We start from the raw sequence: 12,724 nt of genomic DNA, 5'->3' as shown, positions 1-12,724 counted from the left end.
AAATTCACAGAGAACATAAGTTTTGTGTGACTGTGGATCTGCTGGAGGGCAGGAAGGCTCTGCAAAGGGATCTGGACAGGCTGGATCATGTAGGCTAAGTGTCAGGTCCTGCCCTTGGGCCACAAAAACCCCATGGAATGTTCCAGGCTGGGGGCAGAGTGGCTTCAGAGCTGCTGAGCTGGAAGGGACTTGGGGGTGCTGGTTGACAGCAGCTGGATATGAGCCAGAGTGTGCCCAGGTGGGCAAGAAGGCCAATGGCATCCTGGCCTTTATCAATAATAGTGTGGCCAGCTGGACTAGGGAAATGATTTTCTCTCTGCATTGGGCTCTGGTGAGGCCACACCTCAAGTGGTGTGTCCAGTTCTGGGCCCCTCACTGCACAAAGGACATTGAGGGGCTGGAGCTTTTCACGAGAAGGGAACAGAGCTGGGGAAGGGTCAGAAAATATATCTGATAAGGAACAGAACAGAGAACTGGGTTTCCTGCATCTGGAGAAGAAGAGGCTCAGGGAGGACCATATTGCTCACTACAAAGACCTAAAAAGAGGTCTTAGTGAGCGGAGGTTTCCCTCTCTTCTGCGAAGCGTATGGGGACAGAAAAAGAGGAAATTATTTCAATTGTGTTGGTCAAGCTTCAGGTTAGATATTAAAAATATTTTTTCACTGAGAGGATGTTTATGCAGTGAAGTACCCCAGGGAGGTGGTGGTATCCTGAAGGGCTCAGGTGGTGTTTGGACGTGACACCTTGGAATACAATTTAGGGATGATTATAGTGGCGTTTGGATGACAGTTGAACTAGAAGACCTTGAAGGTCTCTTCCAGCCTTGATGAATCTGTGATTCTCTGACCTGTCATCACTGCCTCCAAATTTCTGCTCCAAACAAACCTGGGAATGTTTTCACAGTCGCGTTCCTCAGTGTGACCCATTAGCACTACAGAAAACTTTACACTTTCAATCTCACTTTGGCTTTCCTCAGGGTCTGATGTTCAGGGACTGAACACCAAACCCCCCAGAGGATCATTAAATGCCCCCCGGCAGAACCTCATGGCAGAGGCCGTTTTGAATGGCTCCACAGCACAGGAAGTCAGCGGGGAGGAAAATCCACCGAGATCTGCGAGGAGGAGGAGCTCCAAAAGTAGACCTGGGTGCTCTGAGAAGGAAAAACTAAGCCAGTCCTGGGAAGCCAGCTGGTGCTTCAGCTGGAGCATTGACTTGGTGGTCCACATTCAGTTTGACCCTGGAGAGAAGCCCTACAGGTGCTTGGAATGTGGGAAGTGCTTCAGCCAGATCTCCGGACTCTTTCCACCAACAGGAACACATGGATGAGAGTCCCTACAAGTGCTTGGACTGTGGGAAGAGCTTTAAATGGAGCTCCACTCTGATTCGCCACCAGCACATCCACACTGGGCAACGACTGTACACTTGTAGAGAATGTGGGAAGAGCTTCAGTAGCAGTTCCAACCTCATCTGCCACCAGAAGATCCACACTGTGGAACATCCCTATGAGCGGTCTGAGTGTGGGAAGAGGTTTCAGAGGAGTTTGTGTCTCCTCGTACAACAGCGCACACACACAGGGGAGAGGCCCTTCTGCTGCACTGACTGCAGGAAGAGATTCAACCAGAGGACCCAGCTTGTCACCCACCAGAACATCCACGCCGGGGAGAGGCCTTACATATGTGGGGAGTGTGGGAGGAGTTTCAGATCCAGCTCCAACCTCATCTCCCACCAGATGATCCACACAGGGGAACATCCCTATGAGTGTTCTGAGTGTGGGAAGAGGTTTCAGAAAAGCTCAGATCTCCTCAGGCATCAGCGCACGCACACAGGGGAGAGGCCCTTCCGCTGCACCAACTGCAGGAAGAGCTTCAACCGCAAGGACACCTTCGTCACGCACCGGTTCATCCACACTGGGGACAGACCCTACAGGTGTGACGAGTATGGCAAGAGCTTCACTGACAACTGTACCTTGACCAAGCACCAATGGACCCACCAATAAGGGAAGCCCTAAGAGTGCCCCAGCTGCGGGAAGAGCTTTCTCTGCTGCTCCAACTCCAACACCCATTGGAGGACCCACATTGGATTATCCACAGTGACCCACACTGAGCACAGACCTGGTGACCCACTTTGAGTAGAGTCTTGGTGATCAACATTCCTGGTGACTCACATTAAGAAAACATTTGGTTGATGGTCTCCTCATCCTCCTGGTTTCTTGTAGACACCTGGGTGAACAGAGTGGGAAGAACATCCATCAGGACACAGAGCTGACCTTGAAAATCCTTTGGGATGAGGGGATTTGATGACTTTAGGCCTGTTGCAGGACATCCCTCATTGGAATGTACAAGCAAACAATGCCCTGTTTGCAAATGTATCAGTGGTTGGCTGAGGGGACTCCACTCTGGTTTCAACCCCAGATTACCATCCTGATGGTGAGGCAACCCCAGGAGTCAAATGACTGTCAGTCAATGCCTTTATACTCTTTTCCTAGTTCAGCAGGAGGGACCAGCTAACCCTGTGTGGGGGTGATCAAAGCTGTGTATTCTACCCCCTCTATTCATTCCCCAAGGTCAATGGGCCATTAGCAGCAGCTGCCCAGGGAGCCATTATCACCTTCACACCCAGCCTGAGGGGGGCGGAGCTGCTAATGGGCCACCAACAGCTCAACACCCCCTGGCTCCCAGAGTTAATCACCCATTGTGTGAGTCCCCGCCCAGGGGGAGGGACTGAGTGCTCCCTGAGGGTACATAAGTGGTGGGTAAGAAGACCTCAGGAACCTCTCGTTGGATCCGGAGCAGCAGCAGGACCTTGACAGGAGGAGATCCCCGCTCTCGCCCAGACCACAGCCCTCGCCTGCACCAACAGGTTTTTCTTTTCCTTTTGCTCTGGACTTGGGGGAACCACAGGGGTCTCAGCACAAAGGCAAACAAACCACCTTGGGTTTGTGCCCCAGGACACTGGGTTATACTGCTGGGGTTTTGTGAGTTGAAAGCAATTTCCCTTGTGTGTCAGTGTTGTTATTGTAATATTATTATTAAATTTTAGCTCTGACTTATAATCTCTCTTGTGGTGAGTTCATTTCCCCTGCTGGTTCACCTTTAAACCAGCACAACTCTAAAGGTCCAGTCCCCTTTCACAGGGGCAGGTTCTTCCAACATATCCCTTCTTGGGGTATGTGTGTGGAGATTCCTCCCTTAGGGTGGGAACCCCCACCAAGGTCACTCCTCGAGGCTGAGAGCAGAGGTCCCTTGGTCCCTTGGGCTGAGTGAGTTCCATTGATCTCTACTTAATTATTCTTTCTCTTTTGTGATAGCTTTAGTAGAATTGCTTCATCAGTTGCTTTAGGATGGTGCACTGTCCTGTCTTATACTATACTACTGGTAGTTTTAGCATTTATATTGTGTAGAAAATCATTTTGATTAACATCTTTGATCACTTGTAATAATAAATAAACCCTAAGCCTTCCATTTTTCCCCCTGCCCCAGCATGCCTCCCCCTTTCCAGCAGCCCCAGCACCCCACAGCAGGTTGGGAGCTCAGGGAGCCACCCTGCAGCCCCCTTTTCCAATCCCCCCTCTGCCCAAAGACCCCCATAGGACTGTCCATCCTGCCAACCGCCCCTCCCTCCCTTTTCCACTCTTCTGCCTATTCCTCCCCTTTCCCATTGTTCCCTCAATCTCCAGGCCCCCCCAAGATCAGTTTGGGGGTCACAGCTCAGAGTTTCCCTCTTCTCCCACCCCTTACATCCCCCCAGTACCCAGCCACCTCCTGATCAGTTTTGGGGGTCCCACCCTCCCTTTTTACCCACTATTCTGACCTCTCCCATTCCTTTTCCCATTGTCCCCAGTCCTCAGTTTCCAGTCCCACTCTGTTTTAAGAGGGGTCCCACTCCCTTCCCGCTCTCTTTGGGGAGTCCAACCACCCCTTTTATCCCCTTCCCGTCAGACCTTTCCCACCATCCCCTCCTCCCACCCCCCCACCCTGCTCACCCAAGAGCTTCTCACCCACAGCCAGGGGGGTCCCAGCACCACCAGTGCCCCTAAAGGTCCTCCCAGAAGGGGGTTTGGTGGGGACTTTGGTGGACTCTGAGTGTATCTGAGGGGTATTTGCATGTTTTGTGGCAGTTTAAGGGGGTGCAGCTAATTGAGAAGTATTTGGTGAGATTTCCTGGAGATTTTCTGGAGGATTGAGAGTTGTTTGAGAGAGTTCAGGAGGATTTAGGGGGAGTTCAGTGGTATTTTAGAATAATTCAGAAATATTTGGGAGACCTCAGGTATTTTTGGAGTATTTGGGGAATAATCAAAGGTTTTTTTGGGAAGAATCAGGTATTCAAGGAGGTTTCAGTTATTTTAGGAGAATTCAGATATTGGGGGAGGGATCAGAGTTACTGTGGGATGAACTCGGGGATATTTTGGGAGAATTCAGTTCTTTTGGGATACTCCCACATGTGAGTCTCTGTCTGTGCTTCCCTCCCAGCTCAGGTCTGCTCTGGCAGTCCCTGATCCCTCAGTCCTGCCCCAAACTGCCGCCCTGGGGGCAGCTCTTTCAGTGCAGGAAAGCCCAGGAAAGGCTGGAATCTCCCTTATCCCGGGCCGTGGGACGGAGAGCCCAGCAGAGCATCCTTGGGGCTTTGGCAGAAAGGCTGCAGTGGGGAGAGGGACAGAGCAAGGGGGAGGGACTGACACACACCACTCATCTCTTGCTTGTGCCACTCCTGTGACACCCCCTTGTCCCCCTGAGCCCCGAGACAGATCCAGCAGCTCAGCGCCTGCTCCGTGCTCAGCCCCAATCCTGAGATGGGCCGTGGGGTCTGGGACACAACCCTGCTGTGGGGGGCACAGCCCCGCTCTGGGGAGCAGAGCTGCTGCTGGGGGCACCAGGGGGGTTGGGGGGCCTTTATCCCCCTCGTGCAGCTCCGAGCGCCCGAGGGCACAGCCCTGGTTTCTGGGGCTGAGTCACAGTAACCCACCCATGGCTGCACTGTGAGCCAAAGTGCCTTTATTGACACCATGGGCAGTGCACAGGGGCTGTGCCTGACACAATGCAGCTCCCCAGAAATTCACTGAGGACACCGTACATTCCATGGTGCATATCCATCTGAGTGACATCAATCACTCCACATGCTTCCAAGCTACACAAACATCTTGTGAATCACCTAAGACATACATTTTTAGGGCTTAGACAAATGGTTAAAAGCCTGAATGTCTTTTGGCTATGTATTTCTTTTCTAACTAGAATATGTTTACTGATTGCAGCCTCTGGGACAGAGAGGTCTTTTAATTTATTTCTTACAAATGCAGGACTGATCTTCTTCAAGGTTTTCTTTATCTAAAACTCTCCATAGTTAAATAAATTTGTTTTTTATGGTTTTACTGCAGTTTGTTCAGAAATTCCTGTCTCCTGCATATCTTTGATAGAAAAACAGAGAGAAAACATTTGTCTTTTCCCAGGATTCAGGCTAGTTCCTTACAAACAAGCCCTTCTAACTCACTCTAAGCAAGTCCCACTACAGCAAGCCTGGCTTCAGGGCTGCCCTCCAACCCCCAGGTTCCAGCTGGTTTGGGAGCTGCAGCCCTGCCAGGGCTCAGGGCTTGCTGCAGGCGGGGGGGGGTGGGAGTGGGGTCTGGGGGTCTCGGCCCCAGTTTCTCCCTGTGTCACCTCCCAGGGTCCCTGTCCCCCCGTGTCCCCCCATGTCCCCTCCCCAGGGGCCGTTCCCCCCATGGCCCCTCGTGTCCCCGCTGTGTCCCCTCATGTTCCCACTCCAGGGGCCGTGTCCCGCCATGGCCCCCCATGTCCCCTTCCCATGGCCCACACAGGGAATGGCTCCCCCCAGGCTCCTCCTTCACGCAGACCCCCCGGCGGGTTTCGAGCGAGTTTGTGCCTCAGGTGTGGCCGCAAACATCGAGTTCCTTCCCAGGTGTGACAGGCCGAGAGTGACACACTTGGGAGAGACATTGATTCTTTGCTACTGCAGAGCTGGCCTGGGGCTGCTTCACAAATCCAGCACCAAGTGGTAAAGCTTTTTACCATTTCTACATCTTGGCAAACAAAGCTAAAAAAGCTTGCAAGCAGCTATGAGACATTAAAGCTCAACAGAACACTTGTTATTTCAGACTCAGTTCTTTGCCTTCTGCAGGTTCTGGGAAAGGGGTCTCAAACCACAAACTCTGCTCTGATCCTTCCAGGCATATCCTTCCTCTTGGAAGAAGCAGCTCCTGACCCTGAACAGGCTCCTGTGCCCTCACAAACACTTCAGCTCCCTTTGAATGCTGAGTAGAGAGTGACTTATATCTTTATTTAAAATTTAAACTTCTCTTTTTCTCCTTTCTATTTGTCTTTTTTACCTCTTGATCTTTTTTCATCTTTCTCCCTCCCGTCTCTTTCCCTCTCCTGCCTTTTCCCCTCCCTCTGTCCTTTCTGCTGCCTCCTCCTGGCAATACCTCTTCAGCTCAAGGCAAACCCTGCCCTGCCAGGGCTTCCCGAGGTGCCTCTCCAGCTCAGGGATGCAGAGCCCCAGCTAGGCTGTGCTGGCTCCATGGGATGTGGCACACGCGGGGGCTCGGCTGCCTGCGGGTCTCCTCAGCCTCTGCCTTGGCACAGGGCCCCTCAGAGGATTCACCTGCAGGGGCCGGGGAATGTCAGCCCTGGGCTCTGAGGCTTCTCTGCCACAAAGGGAAAAGAAACCCAGGAGACAAATTTTTTAGGCCAAGAGGGAGCGTTGAAAACCTGCAGTGATCCGGAGGAACAGTCCAATGGGGGCAATGCTGGACAAACCAACACCCTGGGTGAGGGCAGGGGGTGGGAAGAGCATCTTGCTCTTGGGAAGCACCAGTGGTGTGGGGTGATGAGCTGATAAGGCCTGATGGGTTGAGGGAGATGCCTCAGGCCCCTCTGGGGGGGTGCTCCTTGCAGAAGCAAACTGATAAGATTAACAAAGGATGGAGTCTTAAAACATAGCACGGCCTTCTTTTGCGATATCTTCAAGGGCCCACCCCACCTCAGGGCATCTGCATCACCCCCCCCACCCCCACCCCCAATAGACTGAGTATCAGTCACACAGACACCTGGAGAAGAAAAAAAAGATATAAAAGATGTGCAGTTTAACTGCAACTTGGGGAGAAAAACTCCACCTCTGGGAGGGCAACCTGAGAGCTACCCTGTCTCCCCCATTCTATGAATATTGCAGAGGTAAGCCACGGAATTCTTACTTTATTTTTCTTATACCTTATTAGATGTAATTTGCTATAGCTCACTGGGTGTATGCGTGTTAATGGGAAGTGGCTATATTTTTCCTGTTGCTTTTCTTTTGGGTTATTGAGTGTGTTTACTGGTGGTGTTGAACTGTTGTGTTTCTGTTTAGTAATCTTCTGTTAGTTAAGTTTGCTATGGGAGTGATATACTGCTGGGGTGGCCCTTGAAATGTGTGTTGCGCCGATGTCTTTGGGGGAGTATTTTGTACAATCTTGCAGCTGAACGTTATCACCGGCAAAGCAGAACCCACAATAACTGTCACATATTTGTATTAATAAATGTTATTTCAGGAGCTGTTGTGGGAAAAGTTGTTTTCTAGCTATTAAGTGTGGTCCTCATATCAGGGGTTAGAAAACCTTCAAGCCTGTGTCCTGTCCAGCAGTTCGGCAGGCAGTACTGGGTTCATAAGGCTCTAATTTTTCTGGAGGCGCTTATTGCTAATAATTTTCTCCCTGGCTAAAATGTGGCTTCATATCAGAGGTCAGAACCCCTTCCACCCTGTGTGCTGTCAGTTAAAAGACAGATAAAGTTGAGGTGCATAAGGATTTGATTGTCTGGAAGCGCTACAGCTAATAACTTTTAATTAATAGAGTTAACACTAGAAATCTTTGCATTTCTGTCTCCCTCCTGCCTTTCATGTGACAAGTAGGATGGGGATGGAGCCCTGGGGTTGGTGTGGAGCACTCAAATTCCTGTCTCTGGTAACCTCTGGAGGCTGAAGATCCATCTCCAGGTCCTCAGACACACATTGGTGCCTGTGAAGGACCTCCCTCAGCTCTCTTGCCCTCCTGAGCCCCAAGAGGGTCTCTGTCCTGGATGGGCCTCAGGATGACCTGAGGATCCAGCATGGGAGGCCAAAGCAGAAGGGAGAGGACCCAGGACAGCCTTGTTCTGCTCTTCCCTTCCCCAGGGTCAGACTGGCAAACATCCCACACGGTGCGTGTTCTCCTCCCTCTGAGTGTGTTCCTGGGAACCCTCAGCTTCAGCCTGGCTGTGGCCCTGACTGGTGAGTCCCACCCAGGCACCCCCATGGGGAGGATCATGGCCAGGCACTTCCATTTTAGGGGATGGGAGGATCCCGAGATTTTCCCAGCATCAGGGCATGCTCCCCAGGCAAAGCACCCTTTTGGGGTGAATCCCTTTTTTCCCTAAACTGTGGTCCAGGTGTCTACTCCTCATTCCATCACAAGAATATCATCCCCAGTTTTTCCCTTGCAGCTGCAAGGAAAAAACCCATTTTCCTGCTTTTTAGGGCTGTCGATGTGTCTCCCTCAGCTTTCTCTATTTCATTTCTTGGAGATGCCATTTCCCTCAACTGGAATTCTGCTGTGTGTGCCCAGACACTTGGCCTGGTTTCCAAGGTAAATGCTGTTACTTTTCTGAGGGTGAGGGCAACTGGACCACAAGCCAGGAAAAGTGCAAGGCCCTGGAAGCTTCACTGGCCATCAGAAGCACCAGGGGTGAACTGGTGAGGACTGGGCTTCAGCCTCTGTGCCAGCATCAGGGTGGGAAATGTGGGGAAATAAAGAGTATAAACCCAGCCCCAAACCTGCCTGGCCCAAACTGGTCCCAGTGCTGGAGCCTGGAGCCAACCCCTTGGGAGAAGCCCCATCTCTGGGTGGGGGACGGACATAGGTGGGAAAGAGGAGGTGGGGAAGGCAAGACTGGCCAAATCTGCTGTTTCTTTGCTTTACACAAGTTCATTCTATGCTCTATTACTGGCTTGTAATAACATAACTAAGCCCTAAGAGCCACAAAGGTGGGCAGTTTGTTTTCCACTAAAAAGACATGGAATAATCACAAAGAAATTCCCTCACAGGGGATTTTCAAGAGGAATCCCCAGTCCTGCAGGACATGCTCACACACATGGTTTCTGAAGCAGTTTTGGGGTTAAATTTTGCAACAGAGAAAAAAAACTGCTGGACCGACTTAAGCTCTGATTTGCCTACGGTGATGTGGGGATGATGGAAGACTTTCTGAGGTGCAGCTTGTATTCTTCAAGCTGTCTTCCAGCCCCAAAAGCTCATCAGCCTCTGAAACGCAGGATGTGAAGTGCTGTAGAGCTGCTTCTGTGTGAGCAACAAGAGCGGCATCATCAGCAAAAAGCAGCTCATGCACAAGGTGATTCAGGGTCTTGGTGTGGGCCTTCAGTCACTGTAGGCTGAATAGCATTCCATTGGTACGATATCGGATGGAGATGCCATTTTCTTCATCGAGGTCTGCCGTGGCTCTTTGGAGCATCATGCTGAAGAAAATTGTGAAGAGATTTGGTGCAAGAACACAACCTTGTTTCACACCACTGGTTATTGGAAAGGGCTCAGAGAGTGCATCGCCATATCTGACTTGTCCACGCTGATCCTCAGGATCCTCAGGATGATCATTTTGAGGAACCTGGGGGGACATCCTAAATGTTCCAAGATCTGCCACAGGTCATTTCTGCTCACAGTGTGAAAAGCTTTGGTGAGGTCAAGGAAAGTTACATGGAGTTCTTTGTTCCATTTCCTACACTTCTCTTGTGAATCAGAGCTTAAGTCAGTCCAGCAGTTCACCTACCTGGGAAGCATCATTTCCTCGGACACTAAGATTGACAAGGAGATAGACAACAGGCTAGCAAAGGCATACAGAGCCCTCCAAAAACTCCATAAAAGAGCCTGGTCTACTAAACACCTGAAGAAAAGAACAAAGATCAGTATCTACAGAGCCATTGTACTGTCTACTCTTTTCTATGGGTCTGAATCATGGGTCATCTACCACCACCACCTGCAGCTCCTCAAACGCTTCCATCAGCGCTGCCTCCGTTCAATCCTAAACATCCACTGGACTGATTACGTGACCAATGTGTCTGTTCTGAACAGGCAGGGGTCACCAGTATTGAGGCCATGCTGCTGAGAACGCAGCTGTGCTGGCAGGGCTTGTCTCCAGGATGGAGGATCACCCACTGCCTCCTGAAGGTTGTGCTCTATGGAGAACTCGCCACCGGCTGCTGCAAGAGAGGAGCCCCGAAGAGGAGATACAAGGACTCCCTGAAACAACACCTCAGCCTTGGCCATATTGACTGCCCCAATGGTCCATTCTGGCCTCCAATCAGGATTCATGGAGACACACCATTCACAACGCTGCTACTTCCTTTGAGAACGCAGCAGAGTCAGTCTGGAGGAGAAAAGACAACGCAGACAGAACCATTCCTCGCCAATATCGCCAAAGGAGACGTTCCGCTATGCCTTGTGTTATCAGACTTGCCTAGCCCGTATCGGCATCTTTAGCCACCAGCAGCTTGCAGCAAGCGTGGGTAGTGCCCTTCCCAAATGTTCGTTGGCAAAGCCTGGCCATGAGAATGCTTTTTGCTTCAGGACTGATCCCCCAAGACACTCCTTCAATCAATATCTTCAACAGTGCAAAGTCTCCCTGCTATCAGTCCAAGCTGTCAGTTCTGCTGCCCCTTTCTTTCTTTCGCTCAGAATGGAAAATTCCATTATTTCATATTCCTTGTACCCAAGATTTCCCTGACCACCACGTCACCCACCAGTCACAGAATAATAGAATGGTTTAGGTAAAAATGACCTTAAAGACCATCTAATTGCAATCCCCTGCCATGGGCAGGGACACCTTCCACTAGACCAGGTTGCTCATCCAACCTGACCTTGAACAACTTCCAGGGATGGGCAGCCAGAACTTCTCTGAGAAACCTGTCCCAGGGCCCCACCATTTTCCCAGTAAAGATTTCCTTCCTAATATCTCATCTAACCCTTCCCTCTATCAGTGTGAAGCCATTGTCCCTTGTCCTATCACTCCAGGCCCTTGTAAACAGTCTCTCTCCATATTTCTTGTTGGCCTCTTCAGGTACTGGAAGGCCACAAGTAGGTCATCCCAAGGCCTTCTCTTCTCCAGGCTGAACAATCCCAATTCTCTCAGCCTTTCCTCATGGCAGAGCTGCTCCATCCCTCTGATCACCCTGGTGGTCTCCTCTGGACTTGCTCCAACAGCTCCATGTCCTTGCTGTGCTGGGACCCCAGAGCTGGAGGCAGCTCTGCAGGTGGGGCAACATCCAACCCTGTGTGTTCCAGCAAGGACATTGTGGAACCTTTTGGAACCAAAGGGCCATTGTGACACCACAGAACCTCCTGGAACCAAAGAGACATTGTGACATGGCACAACCTTTGCAAGCAAGAAGGGACCATGTACACTGCAGAATGTCCTGGAATCAAGGAGCTCCTTGAGCCACTTTAGAGCCTCATGGGACCAAAGGAATCCTGGGACACTCATCACAGACCAGCCCCTCCCAATGACCATTCCCAGCACTGGTTTGTCACCCATCTCTGAGAGGTGCTTTGTTCCTTCACAGAGGGACATCAAGTTACTGGGCCAGAAAAGCAAAAAATCCCAAGTCTTTGTCCCCTTGGTGTTGCCGCCATGGCCTAGCGGAGACTGCACACACCAATGTGATGTAAAGCAAATCCCAAGTTTATTCAAAAACACAGGTTTATATGACCTCAAGTGACCCCGCCCCAGGTGCGGTGGTCTGACTCCAATTGGTTGAGGCTGGAAACATGTCCTTTTAAGGGGAAAACGAAACTTGTAAGGTGGTCACTCCAGACCCACCTGAATCGGGCTGCAACATCTCCCCCTTTTGTTTCAAAGAACAAAGCAAAAATGCAAACAACAGAATACACATCATGCATATTGCAACTTGAACAGAAAGGCTGAAATTTTTGAAAATTGAGAAATAACATTTTGAAAATCTCAAATTTTGCTACTTCAAGACTTAACAGGGTATTTGCAGGTTACACATCCCTACCTCCCCCTCTCTTTTCAAAATAGAACTTTTGGAAGGAGGTACAGTAACCTTTGTAAACTAACACAAACCAATACATGACTAAGACATGTATGTTTGGAATTTGCAAACTTACAACTAGTGCAAAACAAGAAACTTTTCTTTCACGCGTGAAATTGTGGTCCTTCCTGTGCAGTCGTCACCACACAGACCACTGTAAACAAACTACAAATTTTATTAAATTTTGTGCTTAGTATTCAAGAGTGCAGAGTGACTTAACTTAGTAAAGAAGCAAGTTCAGTCCAGCTGAACTAAATCTCCTTATGTTCAAGGTCCATTCTCAGAACTTCTGTGTGGCCATCACAGAGGCCTGAGAATGAAGCTTTGATTTTTAGTCCTTATACACTCTTGTTGAAGCAGTAAACAAGTGTGAATTCACAGAGGAAATTCACAAAGGCTAAACATAACCAACACTGAAAGAGACTAAGTACTGATGATCTTACGCTCTCTAGAAAATGTTCAGCAGCTTAGGGGGGCAGGTATCCTTACCCCTGCAGCCTGCTGGGCAACTTGGCAGTGCAATAAGCTCAAAACTGCACTTTAACTGAAAATTAACAGAATTTCAAAATACAGGCTAAACAACATGTTAACTTGAACTGGACTGTTCTTGTTTGATTGGACAGTTAACAACTAGTCCTAGGCTACTGCT

General features: G+C 50.1%; 1 protein-coding gene across 1 annotated transcript; it reads left to right on the top strand.

Annotated features, from left to right (window-relative positions):
* Nucleotides 1-1,318: 1,318 nt before the first annotated feature.
* Nucleotides 1,319-1,996, top strand: LOC139682994 (zinc finger protein 551-like). Its single transcript, XM_071577696.1, has one exon. It carries the CDS (start codon nt 1,319-1,321, stop codon nt 1,994-1,996), a length of 678 nt encoding a protein of 225 aa, XP_071433797.1.
* The last annotated feature ends 10,728 nt before the right edge of the window (nt 1,997-12,724 follow it).

The sequence above is a fragment of the Pithys albifrons genome, chromosome 26 (assembly GCF_047495875.1).
Source record: "Pithys albifrons albifrons isolate INPA30051 chromosome 26, PitAlb_v1, whole genome shotgun sequence".
Classification (NCBI taxonomy): Eukaryota; Metazoa; Chordata; class Aves; order Passeriformes; family Thamnophilidae; genus Pithys; species Pithys albifrons.
Note: the sequence above shows the minus strand (reverse complement) of the source record. Positions and strands in the feature narration are given on the sequence as shown.